Source organism: Xyrauchen texanus, chromosome 33, assembly GCF_025860055.1.
Source record: "Xyrauchen texanus isolate HMW12.3.18 chromosome 33, RBS_HiC_50CHRs, whole genome shotgun sequence".
NCBI classification, from domain to species: domain Eukaryota; kingdom Metazoa; phylum Chordata; class Actinopteri; order Cypriniformes; family Catostomidae; genus Xyrauchen; species Xyrauchen texanus.
The window spans coordinates 13,160,546-13,182,643 of NC_068308.1; the positions used below are offsets into that span (position 1 = coordinate 13,160,546).

Consider the following 22,098-nt stretch of genomic DNA (forward strand, 5'->3'; position numbering starts at 1 on the left):
TTACTCACCTAATGTATCTCTGCTTCTGAGAAATATATATATATATATTTATACCACAGTTAAAAAAAAAATCCCTTTTTCCACTCCAGACTAGTAACTTTTTTATTCGGACAAGTGAATGACGAATTTACTTGTCTGAAGGACAAGCACATGACAATGATTAATGTCAAGCCTGCACCTGGCTGCATCCGAGACATCAAGGTATTTTGAAGACACAACATCGTTTGAGGTAAGTAAGGTGAACTAACGTTACAGTATCCACTGCGGTTATCCACTAACACAATTTTATCATTGTCAATGTACGACAGCAAACAGATAAAGTTACTGCAGAAGTTATCATTGATAATTAACGTTAATCTAACGTTAGCTAAGTTAGGTAATGTTAACTTTAGGTAAGGTTAACGTTAGCTAACGACGTTAGCCGTCAGTCTCCTCGCTTATGTTGACTAACATATCCGGCAGCTTGTCGCGAATAACAATGTATAACATATGTAATGTTATATCTAGCTAACTAATGTTAGCTAATTATCTAATGTTAACGTTATTAACTCTGACAACGTAACTATATTCAGCATCTGAGGAGAAAGTTCAACACAGGTAACCACTTTTGCTTAATTTCTTTGATGGCGCAAATGTATGCTCTACTCGATTTTGTGAACTGCGTTAAACTCTGTCTCGTTTATGCTTTGTGGGTGTGACTTTTTGCCGCGTCATCACCATTCATATTTAAACAACCAATGTTTATGATTAAATTACTACTAGTGCACAAAATTGTTTACAATAGCACAAAGTTCTTCATAGATCTAGCCTCTTAATTTTGCTCTCAAAGTGTACCAGATTGATGCGTTTAACTTTTAAAATGGCAGCGCGGTCCTCTTCCGGAGGACCGCGCTGCCAGACTCTAGTTGGTCCGAGGTCCACATACCCACGTCTCACAAAATCCTGTGGAAAACACTGTTTGACCACTAGTTGGCGCTATTATCAAACTTTTTGAGTACCTTCAGGACATGGCCCAAATTACACATAACACATTTCCTAATGATGTCAATGTGTTTGTAATGTACAGTCAGTAAAGCAAAAAAAATGTAAATGTCCAATGCCCAATACGGCCGACATAGGAATATTGGGTATCATAAGGCTCAGTATGCCCCAAGGTATCTAAAGAGACCAGTCTCATAAATTTAGGCCAAACTATTCAGATTCTTTTTTGTCTCAGTGTTTTCAGTGTTGTCTTTTGACATAACTGACAGTGTTTCTGTTAATACCATGCCAAGACAGCCATTTTTAAGTGTTTTCGACCATCACGCAGGTGTGTATCTGCATTACTGTGAGCACTCTTACAGCACACAGAAGGAAGCCGCCTCAGAGGCGTGGAGGGCGAATTTCCGAAATGTAGGATGAGGAAAGCAATACCTGATTCATCAGGAAAGTGCTACCTGATGGGTTGGAGAAACTATAACCAAACCCTAACCCTACTCCTACACTTACACCTACTGTAACGCTTACCAATTAGTTAGAGTCACAGTTTTCATGGTTTTTATAATACTATTAAATGTCGAGAACAAATGCACAACAAGCGAGAGTGCATCCATGTTGCGCTCCCACAGATCTCTCTGCTCCCACATGGATTTCCTCCATTCTCGCACAAAATTGAACGCAAGCTCTGAAATATACGCTGCCCTATGAAATCTCCCTGCTCTAGCTCATAGAGTGCATGTGCACACTCAAAACGTGCCCAGTGCACTCGTGGATCTATTATAAAGCCATATAGCTCTGCCAATGTTCATTCATAACAGCGTGTCCATTGTTACGAGTTCAACATTGAGATGGACACTGGCTCATGTGATGCGAGTTTATCCCAAATATAGGTTAAAAACAGTTAAGTAATTCTATTGTCATAAGGGCAAACATGCAGAATACAGTTTTATATTATTAATATAAATATGTATAGCTGTTAACCAGTGTATGACATATTGCCGATTGAGACTGTCAGACTGAATTTAAGGTTCTCTTACGAGAGGTTCTCTTGTATTGCGTAAGCTAGCTTACGCTACGGGAAAGATTCATATTTTCTGAGATATTGAAGCCAAAAAATTATCCTTAATTTTGTATCCATTATCAACGCAGTGCAGCAGCTGCATACCTTGAGCGGGCTAGCTAGCGAGCTCATTGGTTGCTCTGCGGCAACTGCTGCAGCCTATAGACGAACTTGAGTGAACTCACGTCCAATGACAGGCGCCCACACCGTCACTGTATCAAAGCCCGCCAGAATGGGCATGGCTAGAGTGCATATAAGCGTAAGTTCATGGCTGGAACCCTGATTTTCATCTATTCAGCGAAGCTCTTCGCATCTCTGAACTGCAGAAGCCGCGTCGCCGTTCGAGGGGCATCTAGCAAGCTTGGACAGCGCTCGAAGAAGCCGGCCGGCCGTCTTCGCCACCTTCAGTCATCCTGCGAGCTACGCCATCCGGCGACGTATCCTTTTAGAGCAAGCTAGTTCCTCAGCTGAACTTCACAAAAGAGCAACGAGCATCTTTTTAAAGATGCCTCGCACCACCTGCGCCTCATGCCGCCCCTCTCAGCGCCGGAGACCGCCACCTCATCTGCGCTCTCTGCCTGGGACTGGAACATGCAGAGCTCGCCCGCTGACGGCGGATGCGACCTCTGCGAGGAGCTTCCGATGTCGACCCTGCGGGCTCGACTCGAAGCACTCAAAACTGAAGCCGCCGCGCGCTTTCGTTGCCACGCAGAAAGAAGCGCCGCTCCCAAAGGCTGCCGGAACCGGTGTTAGAAGCGACTACCTCGCCGGAGCCTCTCCCTCGAGCCTCGCTCACCCTCCCCGCCCTCGGGACGCCGCAGTTGCCACCGAGCGGCCGCACTGTTGCCATCTCGGATGACGAGGCGGAGGATAAGGGCTGCTGTTCCATCATGGCTTCGACAGCGAGGAGTGGTCAGGCTCCCAAGCCTCCTCCTCGCCCAGGAATCCTGCAGGACCCGCGCCGAGTCGAGGAAGAACTAACGCCTCCTCACACAGGCCGCCGACCGCCTCAGGCTCGAGTAGTCACCGCCCTCTGAGCAGGCTCCCAACAGACTCGACGGCTGCTTTCTTCAGAGCCATCGCCGCACGGCGCCAGCGGCCCGGGCCGCTCCCTTCCTGCCGGAACTCCACGCCGAGCTCTCTAAATCGTGGAACGCGCCTCTCTCGGCCAGGAACCGTCGGTGGACGGCGCCACCGAGAGGGGCTACTCTTCCATCCCCCCGGTCGAGAATTCGGTAGCAGCACACCTTTGCCCGTCTAAGGCCTGCAGAACTACTTCCGCCTGTGTTGGCCGCGCCTATGCCGCCGCCGGCCAAGCCGCATCTGCTCTGCATTCCATGGCCGTTTTACAGATCCTCCAAGCGGACCTTCTTCGAGAAAGGCAGGCACCCAGAGGCTGTTTCAGATCTAAGGAGCGCGACGGATCTCGCCCTTCGACAGCCGCCGCAGACCGCCGCCCCCCCGCGGGCCTCGGCCTAAGATTGCGCTGAAACCTGAGCAACCGAAGTCCTCCTAGCTTTGTTGAGGAAACGACGGCTCAGTCCCGCCGCGGCCGGACCACCGTCAAAGCTTCGCCCCCTGTCAGTCCCCTTCTCTCAGGCTACTGCAGTGGTGGATTCAGCAGCCAACAAGCCGGAGATACTGCCCGCTTGCCTGCACTCAAATGCCGTTTTCACGGCGACCCAAAGAAATCTTGTAAAAAGCAAACATGCCTTATGTGTAGAAAATGTGCCCACAATCCAGTGTTCACCCCTACACACAAGCATTACACTTCCCGTGTCCCTATCAGAGCCCACTCACATAAAGCGGGCACAGCCAGCTCGAGTGTTAGAGTCAATAAACGCTCACTAATCCGGCGCCTTCTCTGCCCGCTCTGTCACACGGCCAGCAAACACCTCTCTGTATGTAAGTCCCATGCCCGTGACTATGCTCACAGCATCACTTCACAGATGTGACTCTTTCCCCATTCACCTCAATGGGGAAGTCACTCACAGAACAGCCTGTCCCTGCTGTCTGCGAGCAGTCATGCATAAGCACAGTAAGCGCGCCACACATTCTGTTCAGCTCGCTGTGTGCGGCAATCAGGGCTGACTTGGCCATTCACCCTCTAGCGTTACGCTTCAAAGCGTGGAAAGCTATCCCAGGGATATCCAAATGGGTGTTAAGCACGATAAAACAGGGCTATTTGCTACAGTTCGATCGCCGCCCTCCCCGCTTCAGAGCCGGCTCAAAACTACTGTGAACACGGAAGCAGCCTGCATGCTTCGCTCAGAAATAGCAAACCTTCTGTGCAAAAGGGCCATAGAGAGAGTGCCACCTTCTCTGAGCGAAGTCGGGTTTTACAGCCGTTATTTTCTTGTCCCCAAGAAAGACGGCGGCCTCAGACCAATATTAGATCTCAGGGTTTTGAACAAGGTGCTCGCAAAAAGACCGTTCAAAATGCTCACAATCAGGAAACTCCTCGCGCATGTGCGCCAGGGGGACTGGTTTATTTCTCTCAATCTGAAAGATGCCTACTTTCAGATTCAGATAAATCCCCGTCACAGGCCATTCTTGAGATTCGCCTTCGACGGCCAGGTTTATCAATACACCATCTTTCCGTTCGGCCTGTCTTTAGCACCCCGTACTTTCACGAAGTGCATGGATGCGGCGCTCACACCCCTGCGGAGTCAGGGCTTGCGAATTCTGAACTATTTGGACGATTGGCTGATTTTGGCACAGTCATATATGGAGCTTCTGTCTCACAGGACAGTTCTCCTCAGTCATCTGAACAGTTTGGGTCTTGCAGTCAATTGGACCAAGAGCTCACTACAGCCCAGTCAGGCAATTTCCTTCCTTGGAATAGAACTAGACTCCATGGCGATGACGGCTCAGCTTATCTACACAGCTGCGCCGTGTTCAGCGACTAGCCGCGTCCTTTCAGATGAACAGCCTCACGCCTCTGAAAAAAATTCAGAGAATGCTAGGTTACATGGCCTCAGCCGCAGCAGTACTTCAGCTGGGTTTACTGTGCATGCACCCGCTTCAGCATTGGCTAAACACCCACGCGTCTCGCCGGGCTTGGGCCATGGGCCGCCAGCCGATCAGAGTGACTCAGACCTGTATCTCAGCTCTGCAGCCCTGGGCAGTGGCCGAATGGTATCAGCGGGGAGTGACGATGGGAGCTGTATCTTGCTGAAAAGTCATCTTGACAGACGCGTCCAACACGGGTTGGGGCGCGGTCTGCGAGGGCTCTCCGGTTTTTGGCCTATGGTCAGTTCAGGAAAAGCTCCTTCACATAAATTGTCTGGAAATGATAGCGGTTGAATACGCGCTCATGCGCTTCCTCCCGGTCATTCAGGGTCACCACGTCCTGGTCCGTTCGGACAACAGATCTGTGGTATCCTATCTAAACCGTCAGGGTGGTGTCAGATCCAGGAACCTCTTCCATCTGACAAAACGCATACTGAGTTGGTCCCAGTGCCACCTGCGCTCGCTGAGGGCGACGCACGTGCCAGGCCACCTGAACGACGGCCCAGACAGACTGTCCAGAGACAATATTTCCCCAGGGGAATGGTCCCTGCACGCTCAAACAGTCCAGAAGTTATGGAGCGTATTCGGCAGAGCAGAGATAGACCTCTTTGCGTCAGAAGAGAACTCTCACTGCCCAGTATTTTTCTCGAAAAGCGAGGACGCGCTGGCCCAGGACTGGCCCAACCGCCCGCTTTACGCCTTCCCTCCCATCTCGCTATTGCCACAGGTAATGCAGAGGATCAGGGAAACGCGTCACTCGGTGCTCCTCATAGCCCCGCGCTGGGAGAATCAGACATGGTTCCCGGAGCTTATGCAGCTGTCACTGACAGCCCCGTGGCCCATTCCAGTGAGAGCAGATCTCCTCTCTCAAGCTCGCGGCACGATCTGGCATCCCCACCCAGAGCACTGGGCGCTGCACGCGTGGGTGATCAACGTTGCGACGGGTAGTCTGTGATTTCAAAATGGTGCACCGACAGAGACCTGGACCCACGGACATTGAACATGTGGGGTGTCGTCGCTGCTCGCGTTTTTACAAGAGCTGCTGGATAAGGGCAGATCCCCCATCCTCAAAGTGTACGTGGCGGCCGTCACAGCGTTCGCTGAACCCTTGCACGGCCAGTCACTGGGAAAAAACCAGCTGGTCATCCGCTTCCTCAGGGGAGCTAGAAGGATGATCCCCCCGCGCCCCCCATCGGTTCCTATCTGGGATCTTTACGTAGTTCTCGCAGCTATGAAAGCCCCCCCTTTCGAACCGCTTCAATCCATGGATTTGAAATACCTTTCACTCAAAACCGTTTTTCTAACTGCCCTGTCATCAGTTAAACGTGTGGGAGACCTTCACGCGCTGTCTGTCAGCGCTGCGTGTCTTGAGTTTGGACCAAGTGACTCCAAGGTCATTTTAAAGCCTAGACACGGCTATGTCCCCAAGGTGATCGGTACTCCTTTCAGAGCACAAATAATTTCCCTATCGGCGCTGACAGCATCCGATAGCGAACGCGACGCCAATCTCCTTTGCCCAGTCAGAGCACTGAGATTGTATACTGCGCGCTCCGCCTCTCTCAGACGCTCTGAGCAGCTTTTCGTTTCGCTCGAGGGCGCACCAAAGGTTTCGCCGCCTCGAAACAGACACTGTCTAGATGGATAGTGGACGCTATTGCTGCCGCGTCGCGCGTCAAAGACCTACCATGCCCGTTAGGCATTAGGGCTCACTCCACTAGAGGCATGGCCTCTTCGTGGGCATGGTCCAGCGGGATTTCCATTCACGACATATGTGTGCCAGCGGGCTGGGCTTCCCCCTCCACCTTTGTCAGATTTTACAATCTGGAAGTGCCCGCCCTGCAGGCAAAACTACTAGCGGTTTAATACGCTACAGCTCCCCTGGTGAGCTGCACTGACGGGACACATTCCACACAGACCGGCACCGCCGCTCTGTCTTTCCCTTCCCACTATGTGCTTATGTATTACACACACACACTGGCCCGCACTCTTGCCGGCCAAATATTATTCCCCACTCACAAGGGCTCCCCGGGTCCCCCACCCCGGGGCTCATGCAGTGGATGCTTGGCGCGACGGCGTTGACAATGGGTTCCCGTGAGCGTAAGCTAGCTTACGCAATACGAGAGAACCTCTCGTAAGAGAACGAATCGGTTACCTAACGTAACCTCGGTTCTCTCTAGATGAGGGAACGAGTATTGCGTAGCCGGCCGTGCTTCGCGCTCACGGCGATTTTCGCTTCATTCAATGAAAACCAGGGTTCCAGCCTACGAACTTACGCTTATATGCACTCTAGCCACGGCCATTCTGGCGGGCTTTGATACAGTGACGGCGCGGCGCTTGTCATTGGACGTGAGTTCACTCAAGTTCGTCTATAGGCTGCAGCAGTTGCCGCAGAGCAACCAATGAGCTCGCTAGCTAGCCCGCTCAAGGTATGCAGCTGCTGCACTGCGTTGACAATGGATACAAAATTAAGGATAATTTTTTGGCTTCAATATCTCAGAAAAGATGAATCTTTCCCGTAGCGTAAGCTAGCTTACGCAATACTCGTTCCCTCATCTAGAGAGAACCGAGGTTACGTTAGGTAACCGATTCGTTATTGATCATCATTGGTGAATTGCTCCAATGCCTGTAATATAATACATTTTGATAATATATCAGTAGTGGATAATACCTTGATAAAAATTCCAAAAAGTGGCCAGAATGTACTGCTGTTTTTAGAGGAAGAAATATATTTTTGACATTTAGCATAGGCTATCTTATGTATTATTTATTTGGCTATTTTATAGGCCTATATATTACATTATCTTAAGTATATAAATATGCAAAACAAGAGAAAAAAGGGGGGTGGTCTTGTTCATTTTATCAGGGGGGCTTACTGTTTCAGACTTTGAAAACCTGTGAATTAGAGCTTTCCTCATAAATATAAGTCTTCCCCGCCATCCTTCGTTTTTGGAAATCCGAAAGTGGGGGAGCAGAAATTATGAAATAACAAGTCATATTTAAGAGTCTCATTATTTGTGTAGTTTCTCCCTCTACTCCCTTTTCCTTTTGACCTGTTAACAAGATCGAGTGTTTTTTTCTTGTGATTGACCGGTCGATTGCTATCGATGTAATGAGCACCCCTGGTCTAGATCGCTGTGAACTCTTTTTTTTAAAACAACAGTTAAAAGAGTATAGATTTATAATTTTAGATATGATATTTACAGCATTTTGCGGATTTCATATTGGTATCATATTGGATATCGGCCCTAATAAACATTATATTATATTTAGCATCCATATCGGTGCATCCCTAATGCATTGTTGAACAAACTTTGATCAAATTCTGAATGCATATAACCAAACATCATTCATAACCAAACAACAGAGAACTGCTAGTCAATTATATATTCTTTTATTGACACCACATCAGCAATGTCATATTACTTTTACAGAAAATAATTTTCAATCACCTTCAGCACTTCAATTTTCACATTTAAGTGCATAAACAGAGGGTATTACCTTGTGGTGGTGGTCGTTTATGTCTCCCTGACTTACAGCAGCTCTGCCCCATGATGCACTTGAGGGATAAAATTCAGAGTGCTAATGTTGTGCCATGTTCCTTAATCCGACAGGAAGGCCGTGAACCCAAACACAGCACAGGTAGTTCTCACACCACCCACACTTCATAATGCTATAGAGGTCTTGTTCCAAACCAGAAACTTGAAAAACAAGTCTTCCCCTTCTTTGAAACATTCTCATTTACATCTCAGACTTTTCCCTGAGACTAGAGGGAAGAAAAACAACAACGTCAAATCATGCCAGTCCAAACATCCTGGAAAACTATTGCTTAAAAAGTGCTTTCAATGTCTTGAGTTTACCTCAAGCACCAGCACCTCACTTCTGTTTCTCTCATTGCCTCTGACTTCTCACGGTAGACTGACAGAAGGAGACAGCCTGCTCTGTTAGTCCTTTCCAAACACCTCAGTGCACTTAAACAAACAGCACACCAGATGCATCAGTCTCAGAGGACCTGATACTTGGGGATATCATCACAACCGAATTTCTCACCAAGTTTCTGTATGCTGCTTTAATGAAGAACTGTATGGAGGCCATATGAAGAAGGTATGAGTTGGCAGATCTGGAGGCTGCCAACAATGGGATTACAGTCGTGCGCCACTCATTTTAAACCTGTACTGTAACTAACAAGCGCAGATGGGTGAAAATCTGCCAGAGCAATGCTAGCTGGCCAGCAAGCTTTTCCCACTGACTTTAAATCTGCACAACTGTGGCTTGTCATTTCTGTGGTAGCACATTTCTGTGGTAGCACTATTGTTGGATTGTCTATCAAGAAGACCCAAAAGTCACTAGAAGATGTCTGTTGCTTTAGATTAAAGCAAAACCGAAAGCCTTTTTCAACACAGTGGGTTAAATATAGTTTGGACCTGAACTCCAAACCATGCTTCTGAATAATTTTCAACCTGGTCTCTTAGAATAAAATTACTATATCTACATTTTTGCACAATTATTTTAACGAGGCTCTTGTTCATATTGCTACAGTTACCTGGTGAAAGTAACACTAGAGGCTCTTAAACAAAAGTGACTTTTATTCACATTCTCAAAAATCGCGAATTATCAGTGTTCCTCATACAATGCTATCTTATGACATCAATAATTTTACTATAATGTATGGCTGGGCGATATGAGTGTATTATTTATCACAATATACTGTGTATTTCATACCATTAATGGGGACAGATAACTGCATTCCACAGAGGTTTGTTAGACCTCAAGAATGAATTAAACATAACTAGTTTGTTTACAAGTAAACTCCAGAGGGTAAGCTACCTTTAAAGTACACTCAGATTAGGATTTTAAGGTGGGTGCATCAACCTATTTTTGATGAAATTTCATCAATTTTATTATCATCTGCTGACGTTTGACTCCACTGAAGGACTTTTTGTTGCTCCAGACTCCAGCTCAATAGGTAACGATAATGAAAAATAAGATGGATTACCAACCGCAAATAAACATCACAAGAAAAAGATACACTTTCTTGCCTGTGACAGCGCTATGGTTCATAAAAAAAAGGATTAACAAAACTACATAGTATGTACTAAATGTAATAATAGTACATAAATAACAGCAGTGGTGGTTGTGTTTGAGTTGTTGTTGTATTGCATTGTCAGTGCTGTCTTGTTCGGTACACAGTGATGTTACATTTGCTGGATAGCTACCTGCTAGATAGTTTTTTTTCTTGATAAATATCAATATCGTTTTATCACTCAGCCCAGCTATAATGCATGACTGCGATACATTTGGATGTTTGCGTTACATAAACAACTACATTTACGAGTTTGTTCAAGCGTGATCAAATTGTGCGGTTATTAAATGAGCCTTAAACTTGAGATGAAAAGGACTGGGGTCCTGAAGACCCAGTGGAATTTCCTTAAGAGCATGTGAGTCAACAAGTGAGCCAAAAGTGTTATAAAAGCACCACAAAACTATGTTGTTACTTGAGCAATTGCATATTTTTTTTGTTACATTTGCTTTATATGACAATATCAGTTAGGTTTAGGGAAGGGAGGTAGGTTTTGAACTGGACAGAGCATTAACCTTTAAAAACCTCATCTGTTTTGGAGATAATTTAACTCACTTTTAGCGCCACTCAACTTGCAACTGCCGATATACACGTGAGGAACCATGTAACATCATTTAGCAAAAAAGTTGCCATCGTCACGTAATTTTTATGAGATCAGAATAAAGATTTTAGTCTTTCCTTGAGTCAGTTTTGTTGAGCCTGTGCTGTTTGTCTTTCAATTTGTCCATTGTTTGTGGAGAGCCTATTCGTTTTCAGAGTCACAGTCAACAAGAGGCAAGGCATTTCTTGACAACCCCAGTCAAAAGTTTAAAGTTGGGCAGCTTGAGGGTGGTCTAGAGAGTTGTTTTGTGTTGTGTATGAGAAAAGAGACTTGGCCAATGAGATTGTTTGAAAGAATGGAGCTGATGCATGCTGGCCAGGCAGAGACTGGGGTTAAGGGCTCTTCTCTGGGGAGAAGATGCTGTGTTTACTGATCTGTCATAAGAAAGTGGTGTTGGGGGCAGGGTAACTGGTGCTAATGTTTCCTTGCTGTGTGTGAAAGGGTATATATGGTAAAGAGAGGGCCTGTGCTTGTGTGTATGGTGTGTGTGTGGGGGGGGGGGTAATTAATTACAAGGGTGTTATGCTATAAATGTGGTTTATGAGGACATTTCTAGTGTCCCCATAATTCAAATCACTTTACATCCTAAACTATGTTTTTTGGAAAATGTAAAAATGCAGAAAGTTTGTTGTGAGTGTTAGGTTCATTAGGGGATTGAATCTATAGTTCGTACAGTATAAACATTTTTATGTCTATGGAGAGTTCTCATAATGATAGCCGCACCAACGTGTGTGTGTGTGTGTGTGTGTGTGTGTGTGTGTGTGTGTGTGTGTGTGTGCGTGCGTGCGTGCGTGCGTGCGTGCGTGAAATGTTTTATTTTATTTGGTGAATCAAAGAACTTTTGAATTTAGTTGCATAAATATTTATGGCGCATGTTAGGGGTGAAGTAAAATGTTAGTCACTGATGCATCATGATTCTTTCTCAAATGATTATGGGTTGATTCACAAAGATTAGTAGAATTTTAAATGAAAACAACAAAATGTGCTTATAGACCTCAGATAGTAGGTTATAATTTGTAATGCAACAATGTATTGTCCAATTACTGGTATCAACCAATAAAAGCAATTACCTCAATGTTTAAAAAAGCCAATGGTGATCAGTGCTGATTATTTACTGTCAATCAAAAGGGGGTGGTGTGTGTGTGAAAGAAAATATCTGTTGTGTGGCATTATATTGTGACAATGAATGTAGAGTTGCAATTTGTAAGCTTTGCACTGCTAAAATTTCACAAGGTGGAAGTTCCGTTTAAACATTTTAATGCAACTAATGTGATTGCTTGCTTTAAAGCTTGGTTCAGCAAGAAGCATGAATCACAAGATCATTTGCATGTGAAAATAATGAGTGGCAAATTTGCAGCAGGTTTGCAGCTTGTTTGCCAGAAAAAATTAAGAAATCACCAATTTAAGCCTAACAAGATGCTTTTCAAATTTCAGTTAATGTGAGTTAAGAATGTGCTTATTGTTTCAATGTTTCAATTATAACTGAGACCAGTTACCAGTAACAAAGAAGGATTTGATCATTTGTAAGCCACACTCAAAATATATAAATACACAATTCAAAGATTACACAATTCAATTTAATGGAAATTTGTCATGAAATTTAAATGTGTAAATGTTATAAAATAATCTTTCATTTATTAGAAATATCAGTCAAAAGTTTCTTTAAATGAATAGTGCATCCAAAAATGAAAATGATCTCTTTGACTGCTCACCCTCACCTCATTCAAAATCCATGACATTGTTTCTTCCTTTGGAAAACATTGGAGATATTTTGCAGAATGTCAAAGCTGCTTTGTCCCTGATCACCTTTTATTCATTGCCATTCCTTTACAATCAAATGTTAATGCTGGAAAGGGACAAGGTAGCTTAGACATTCAGCTAAATGACTCTTTTTGTCTTCCACACAAGAATGAAGGTCATCTGGTTTGGAATGACATGACGGTCAGTAAATTAAATTATTTTCTTTTTTTAATTGAACATTCTCTTTAAGATTATCAAAACTCTCAAACACAGTCCTTCTGAATGGGTCATTTTGGTTTAGGATGGCACAGTGATAATTTGAAGACCTACTCACCTGGCACAATCTCAAAAAGGTGTCGACCAGGCTCTTCTGGATTGGCTGTCAGCTCATTCACTTGGCTGCCCCTCAGTGGGATGCAGCCCTGCACAGATAAATAGTTGGAAATTGCAGAATTGCATCACTTAACATTTATTGACCTACAAAATCAAATAAACCGGAATACCGTGTACACTTGTATGTCATTCTGTAATCATCATTAATTTCTTAGTCTTGTTGAAATGTATAGTCACAAAACACTTTGAGATCTTAAGCCTATTGTATTATCAAATGCTTGGCGTGTTGGTTTGCCATATTAATTGCAACTTTGTTTTGAGTGCCCTCTCATAAGATAAACTACCAATTGAATGAAATGTAGAGGTTATTTACCAGGACAACAAATTGAATGGAGATTTAGGGTCAGGCTCTTTAAAAACTCTGGCATTATTCAAGACTCTCCAAAATTCTCCAAATTGTCTACCCAACACACTGTTCCATATAGGTAAGTCTCCAATGTTTCCTTTTATCTCAGTGTGTGATTTGCTATGAGATTTGCCTACAAAGCCATTCTGCTTTGAATCCTATTGATTAAAGGCAGGAAAAGTGGGTGGGAGTGACATTTTCTCAAACATCCTGGACAGCGCAGCATGGGCACAGATTATAGGAGCTTGGATGAGTATTGACAATCCTCTGAGGGACTTTGCAGTCTGACTGACAAGCTTACTAAGGCTGGATGGTATTGATTGCCTAATATGAGATGGTCTTAAACATGTTAAAAGCAATGCGTAAGCTTGGATTGTGGTGGCAATGCCAGACTATTGAGCAGAAATGGAAGAGGTTGCACTTACTGTCTAATAGCACTTGGCCAGTTATCCTCTACCATACAGTGCCATCTCTTACATTCAAGAAGCAGGACTATGTAGCAGCAATAGGATAAGAATCTCATCATAGTACAGTGGTTAAATATTTTAACCCCTTATTGCTTATAAGTTTTCGACTGTTTCGGTATGGTGTGAAGAAGGCTACTTTTAGGCTAGTTCTGGAGAGAAATGCATGTACTGCACATCTCCGAATGTACCTGGGGTTTGGTTTCCTCCTCGTCCTTGTAGAAGTATAGATGGTCAGCCCGTAGCACAAACCAGCGCAGTTGCCAATTCTTCATAATGCTCCTCTGCTTCTTCAGCCAGCCAGCCTTTACAGCCCCCTCTTGGAGGCTCGGTGAGGTGGGCCGACATGAGCCACGGGATGCCTCACCCATCACCATGCTCTTTGACCTGGCTGTAGGTAAGTAGAATAGACATATATGCAAGTTATCAAATATATCATGATTATATCAGCCATCGAAGAATGATGACAAACCCTTCTAGATGAAGGGTATTTTTGTGGTTTTTAGCCCACAATGGTTAGCTTTGAGGTAATCTATATACTAGTGTACCCCTAAAAGTTGGCAAAATGTACAGTTTTTCCTCTTACGTAAAAGGAGACTAAACATTTTTATGACTCCTCTTGCTTTTTGGGGGAGTATGAAAATTGTTTTCCAATAAAATGCTCTCTAGAATGAGAATGTCTGACAATAACATGTAGCAAATCATTGTTTATGGCTGTAATGTAAACTAGAGCCTATTCAATGTTTTAAAACTCTTCCATCAGTTCACACTTTCATCTCCAGGACAAAGTGCATTGTAGCATTGAATAGAATACAAAGGATCATCATGCGTGTTCTGTGCTCTAGGGCTGTCAATAGTGAATTCAAAAATGACCATAATGTGAATTATATTAGAATTTTAAAGACATTTCAGGTAGGAGGAAAAATCTACAAGCTATGATTTTAAAAACGACATGTCTCCTACGTCCACAACAGGGCACAAAGAAAGAATATAATGTAAAAGTAAAATGAAAATCGAAATATTTAGCCAGTTCATATTCTGAAACCTTAAGTAAAAAGTAAAAACAGAAAAGAAACGCTTCAATAGATAGTTCTGTGTTAATTTTTGCACAGTAGCCTATACCGGTGCCATAGTACTACTATGGAGTATGGACTCAAGCTTCATAATACAGGTGGTATAACAGTGTTTTTTATTAAATACAGTTGTATCTACATGCTTATGCAGCGAGACACTCATAAGAGAGCATAGTCAGTATACAACATAGTCAGTATACAACCTCCAAAGACCTCCACCTAATAGGCTGTTCGCTCCAAACATGTCCTTATTTTTCTATGTAAGCATGCACTAGACGAACTTACTGTGCCCATTATCTTCAGGTAAATTTATCTGCAATCCTCTTCTTCTGTATCACTTGCTTTTTGTTATGCCCAGAGATAGAGGGGGAGAGAGAGCGTGTTCTCCTAATAGGATCTCCAGAGAGTAATTTAGTCAGAGGGGCACTTGATATAGAAACCTCTAGTTTGGCATTTCATATGTTTTAGTCAAACACCACTGCACAGTTATAGTACTTATTTCCTTTTTTTTTTTTGTTAAATGTAAATGTCTACTGAAGTTTCTATGCTGTAATGGATGCGAATATGAAGCCTTGAGGGAAATATTTAGATTTTGACTGTATTCAGCCGTTTTGGTGTACTTGGGTACACAAGCTGAAATGCCTCTCCAGGCTCAAGACTGGACTATGGTCAAATCTCATAATGGATAATTTATAGGACTCAGTCCAGCACACACACAAAGTCATCTTATGCCTCTGGGCAATCAATGTCTGTGTGGCTTTTAGAGACAGAAAATAAATCAATGTGTTTATTCTTCTTTTTTTTCCTTTATAGTATTTGTCACGCCCAATCCATGGGTGAGCTGTACAACTGACTGGTCAATATTTAATTCTTATGTTCATGCTTGTTACACAGCACTTTGAAATACTTGATTTTGTGATCAGATATGTTTGTATATTCACTGTTAAACTTTATAATTGACAGTTTTCAAAAAAGGTATTTGCTATGCAATGATATATTTCTCACCATAATACCAAAATATAAATTTTCATACCCACTTTTTCCTTTGTGCACTTATGCTTCGCAATTTCAACTTCAATAAAATTACGAGTTAAAGTTACAGCCTCTTAAGGAGACAAATGTGTGATGGCTGCCTGTACTGTCTCAATGGCCTTTACCATAATGTCTCCTCGTCAGAGCTGCAGGCTTGATTACATTAAGCGTGTCTTGGGGTGTGGTGGATTCAGTAGCCCTGCTCTGCTGATGGAGGGCAGAGGAAGAGAGTGGTGGAGCAAGGGGCATCTGAGCTTCCTCAATATGTTTATGATATACATAGAATTTCCTCATTCCTCAATTGAATTGCTAAAAAGTGGGTTTAACTAGAAAATGTAATCCGTTATTATACCTAACGCTCATATAGTAAGCCAATTTATTTCATCATAATGGAGTGCAACAGTCTGGTTCCGGAAGTCAAAATCGCATTAATTTTTTGTCCATAGGGGAATTGATTATTAATGATAACTTATAAACCTTAAAAGACAGACCTAGCGTGAGCTTCTGTTGAAGCCATCAGTCCATGTTAATTAACTTCATTTTATAAGGAATCATGTTTAATAGCAGAAATCCTGCTGAAAAACTACACTACTCATGATCCTAAAGGGGAAAATCCACCAATCAGAGAATAGCTGCAAACAAACCTCAGCAAAAGAGCAATGCAGCGACCACCCACTCCTATGATAAAACCAAGTAGGACTCCCTACACTCTCAAACTACTTACATATTTGTACACACATGAATATTTTGCAATAAACAAGCTATTTTGTTTCTGTATTTATCATCAATTAACTTTAAAATGTTCAAAAGTTGTATATTTCAATTCGAATTCGCAATGCTTCGTTGAATTGTAGTTAATTTCCCAATTAAAGAGTTTCAAATCAATGTTTCTACTTTTGAGTCTACTTGTTTGTGATCATGATCATCAGTTCCCATATGGGATCTGCACCCTCAAAGCGCTGTTAAAGCTATGCAGAATTAGACACATGTCATTCACAAATTCTAGTTATATACTTGTAATAGTAATAGTTTTATTACTGTATGGTCTCAGCTAACATGAGCAGTGTAGTATTATGCTCCGTTTAATCCCCATTTTGCAGAATTACACAGATTTCCCCCTTGAATCAATGCAGAAAATGCTAAACTAGTCTGCACATTCTATCTGGATCTGGTTATAGGAGGCTGATAGCATCTATGTCATGCTAAAGTCATTGCAGTTTTATTCCACCACAGGTGAACACTACATAAATCAGCTTGTTTTGCTTTTGCTTGGATAAGGAATTCATTAGATTTTTGTGAATGTTTCATCATTGTCAAACCAGATGCAGAATTGGAAACTTTCAGCTGTGATATGATTAACAGAAACCCAAACATTCATGTTGTCTTTGTGTTTTAAAATGTTCACCCAAAGCTGTAAATTTCTGAAAGTTTTTTTGAAAGGTTTGAGCAATTATTAAAGCCAGAGTCAAATTCACATTGAACCGAGTGCAGAGACCCAGTTTGCAATTCTTTCTACACGGTGATTCATACTTTCCCACTTTGTCATGGGCGTTTCTAGTGTGTGGTCACCAAAACTGCCAGTTTTGTCACAGAAGGGATCAACTCTGAAAATAGTTGGCTCTAAAGCTGCAATTAAAATATGATGGAAAGAATGTTTTTATGTTTTGCAAAATGATCATAAATGTCAGTGTCCATCCTCAGTTTCTAGCTTCATTTTTGTAGCATTTAAATTTGACACTTTAGACCTCTACCTTAGTTTAAAAGTCAGATTTTTTTTAAAGAAATAGAAGAAACAACAAAATAGAAGATGCTAATTTTAGGTTCATAAGCAAATAAGTAAGAGATATTGTACAGTCAGCTGGTCAAAATAAACCCTGTCAGGGTTGTCAGGACCCCCAACATGAAATGAAGGGGTGTATTTTGCGATAATGACCGGCTAAATTTACATTATCCCACTTATTACATGGCTACTCATCAAATAAATAAACAGACATCACTGTAAATATTGATTTAATTTGAGGGATACAAGAGACATGAAACTAGCACAGCTATGTAGAAAACTGGGTTGCCATTTTACAAAAATATCTGACTGCCGAATGCTGCGGTTGACCAATCAGAATAAAACATTCCAGACAACTGTGTAATTAAGTTATCAGTAAAACCTGAATTGTAACAGCTGAATAGATAATACTGGATTTTGTCGATATTCATGCTTCATGCCTTCTCCCAGCAGATGCCTTGATGTTCAGCAAGTAGCAGAAAGCAGTGGGGGATGGGCAGGAATCTACAACCATGTTTGAGATAACAGTAAATGGATAAATTACTCAGCTACTTTATACGTATTGAGCTTTGGTTATTAATGCAGCATCATCCATCAAGTTGATGTATGATGAATGAAGCCTTGTGCTTCAGATCTTTCCCTGCCTGTACATTTCACATCTCAACCAAGACTGTGGTGTGGGCTTTTGATGAATGATGATCAGCTCATCGTGGGTGTGTGGGTGTGTGTGTGTGTGTGTGTGTGTGTAGAAGCTCTCTGCATGCTGGGCATGATAGTGGAATGTTTGCCTTGATGTTCAGCTGTTGTGAGGTCTAACGTGCATAGTTGGATGGTCGTAGTTTGTAGTACGCTCTGCCACAGATGTAGTGTAATTGAAGACTTATTTATCTCACAGCTTATAGTAGAATTATCATTTGCAAAGTTTTTGGATGTATAGTGTTTCTATAACAGAGAATTCTACTTCTCCGTAAAATTTATTTGATCCAAATGATTTTATTTTAGAAATTAGATGTGAAAATTTGCAAAAAGAAGATGCTGATTGTGTATATCTATATCGATAGATATACAGATTTATCATCTATATTTGTATAATATTGATCAACTCAAATAATTGATTATTGATCATCAAAATTATTCTGTTTTAGAAATCAGAAATGAATGTGCACATAATGTACAGGAATTTATCCGCTGTATTTTCACATGTATATAATATTGATCAACTTAGTGGAATGATCAGAATTATTGTGTTTTAGAAATCTGAAATAATAATTTTTGAACAACCTCATGTACATCATGTTAGAGGTAGTTATCGCCTATTTTTTTAATGTATATAAAACTGATTAACCTAATCAACAAAATGTGTCCATTTCACACACACACAAATGTAATTGTGTACATTATATAGAGATATTTGTCATCTATATTTTCATATGTATATATTATTCAAATCAGTGGAATGATTATCAAAATGACTCTTGCTTCACTAATCAGAAATGAAAAAAAAAAAATCATATACATCATATATACAATAGGTATTTATTGCCAATAATTTCATATATATATATAAAATATTGATCAACTTAGTCGAATGATTATCAAAATGATTACTTATCAGAAATTAAAAATATTGTGTACATCATATATACAGTAGGCTTTTATCCCCAACATTTTCATATGTATATAATAATGATCAATTTAGTGGAATGATCAAATTGATTCTGTTATAGAAATCCAATTTTTGTACAGCAAAATTAGTAACACCACACACACACACACACACACACACACCACACACACACACACGTTAGTGCAGTTATCATTATGAGGACTCTCCATAGACATAATTATTTTTATACTGTAAGTATAGATTCTATCCCCTAAACCTAACCCTCACAACAAACTTTCTGCATTTTTACAGTTTCAATAAAACATAGTTTAGTATGTTTTTTAAGTAATTTGAATTATGGGGACACTAGAAATGTCCTCATAAACCACATTTATAGCTACACACCCAAACCACACACACACACACACACACACACACACACACACACACACACACACACACACACACACACACACACACACTTGATTGTGCACATCATGTAAATATATTTGTTGCCTATATTTTCATAGGTGTATATTGATCAACTCAGTGGAATGAATCATCAGAAACCAAAAGAATGTGTACATCATATGTACAGTAGTTATTTATCGCCTAGATTTTCACATGTATATAATATTGATCACCTTAGTGGAATGATCATCAAAATGAGTTAATTTCACAATAAAAAAAACAACATGTAATGATAGTGGAATGATCATAATGATTCTGTTTTAGAAATCATGACTATCAAACTATCATAACATCATTTTTAGGCATTTATCACCTGTATTTTCATATGTACTTGTATATAATATTGATCAACTTTAAAATGATTCTGTTTTAGAAATCAAAAATGAGAAATTTTGAGAAAACACTGACTGAGTACATCATGTACAGATATTTATCATCTGCTTTCATATCTATATTATATTGATTAAGTGGAACCAAAATTACTCCATTTCAGAAAGATTTAGAAAATTAAACTGTTGATTGTGTACAGTATGTACAGATATTTACCATCTTTAGTTTCATATATACATATATATTGATAATGATGTCTGACTGATATATAATGATCAATTTAGTGGAATGACTAAATTGGATTAAAGGATTAAAGGATCAGAATATCAGTGGCAGAGATGGTCCAATGTGATGAATGAACCAAAATGATGATGCAAGCAGCTGTAGCAGAGATGCTGAGAGATGACAGCACGTACAATATGTGACGTGCCCCCTGAGAGGAACCAGTGACAGATGAAATACAAACGCAGTGTACTGTACCTCTCCTGGTCTGCCTGATCTTAGGACTCAGCATGGCTGCCATTGATGGTCAACTCTTCCTCTGCTCGGCATATTCCTCTTCCTCTTCTCTTCTGTCAGTGCATTCCCTTTCCTGCTCGTCTCCTCGGTGGCTCCCTCTTCCTCTCCTCCTCACTCTCTCTGCTCTTTCCCGCTAGCTCGCTGACCTCATGTTGCAGGCACCGGCTGGTTGGGGGCTGGGGGGGAGGGATCCCTCACACACATTGGTGTGTGCACAAGCTCGCCGGTTCCTACTCAGCTTACACACTGATACACACACGCTGGTCCACACCCACCAGGCATTGCATTATTCATTATCTGCTGCTCTACGTTGACCGGTCAATGTGTGTATGATTACACCAGGCTGCCCAGAAGACCAAAGCTGCCCGCCTCCTAATTGGCCACAGGCATGTGTACTCGCACTCGCTCGATCTTTCCATCTCAAGGGAATTTTTATCCTGCCTGCCTTTCTCTTTCGCACTTACACACATCTTCATTTAAAGGAATAGTTCAACCAAAATGGAAATTCTGTCATCATTACTCACCTTCAAGTCGTTTCAAAACTGTATGATTTCCTTCCTTCTTTGGAACACAAAAGGAGGCAGAATGTTAGCTTCTGTCACCATTCAATTTCACTGAATGGAAAAAAGATGCAACAAAAGTGAATGGTGCCTGTGGCATACTGCCTAACATCATCTTTTCTGTTCCATATAAGAAAGTCAGTCAAATGGGTTTGTTGCTACATGAGGGTGAATAAATGGCAGGTTTTTCACATTTTTGAGTGAAATGTCCCTTTAACATTCTCCTTCTCCACCAACTGCCCTTGTCTTCCCTTTCTTCCCCATTTTTCCTAAGAACATGCCCTGAGAACACCACCCCCAGTATGGCAGTTAATGGCTGCAGCTCCACCAAAGCAATTGAAAAAGCTCAGCCCTGTGTACCACAGCTGGTCCTCTCTGAGAGAGGGTGGGGGCTGGAGGGAGGCCTAAAAGAGACAGCAATAAAAACCTCTTTCACTGCCTCTACTGCTAGCAGGGATGCTGGGAGCTGTTGCTGCTCCAGGCAGAGGGTAGCCTCAGCTGGCACTCCCACAGTCTGCATACTAACCATCTGAGGTTTGTAACTGGTAGCTATTTCTTTTAAATTTTTTGCTACTTTTAAACACCTTTTTACCTTCAGCAGTTCATTTTACATGGTCCCGCAGTGTGAATTTTTACATTACATACATTTTTAATACAATTATAATTAAAATAAATTAGTAATGTACAAATAATCCATGTCTCTCAATTAATCTCAGAAATGACAAGAACATAAAGATTCCTCAGAATAGGGCTGAGTATTGAAACAGAATTCCCAGTTCGATTTGATTCTGATTCACAAGCTCTTAAAGGAATATTCCGGGTTCAATAAAAAAAAAAAATTAGTGGCATAATATTGATTACCACAAAAAATTATGTCGACTCATTCTTCCTTTTCTTTGAAAAAAAAAGCAAAATCAGCTTTCTGTTCTTGGCTGACAAAAGTGGAACCAGACGTGGTCTTCTGATGTTGTAGCCCATATGCCTCAAGTTTCAAAGTGTGCATTCTGAGATGCTATTCTGCTCAATATAATTGTACAGAGTGGTTATCTGAGTTAC

The 22,098-nt window shown here is 41.8% G+C and overlaps 1 protein-coding gene across 1 annotated transcript in view; it reads right to left on the minus strand.

Moving 5' to 3' along the window:
- LOC127627005 (rho GTPase-activating protein 22-like) overlaps positions 1-20,566 on the minus strand; it is a 39,897-nt gene extending 19,331 nt beyond the window's left edge. The window contains exons 1-3 of the mRNA XM_052103192.1: positions 20,444-20,566; positions 13,863-14,062; positions 12,803-12,890 (exon numbers count right to left, since the gene is read on the minus strand). Of these exons, the coding sequence (XP_051959152.1) occupies positions 12,803-12,890; positions 13,863-14,062; positions 20,444-20,486 (331 nt within the window). The 5' untranslated portion in view covers positions 20,487-20,566. The remainder of the gene's footprint in view (positions 1-12,802; positions 12,891-13,862; positions 14,063-20,443) is intronic.
- Between the last annotated feature and the right edge of the window lie 1,532 nt (positions 20,567-22,098).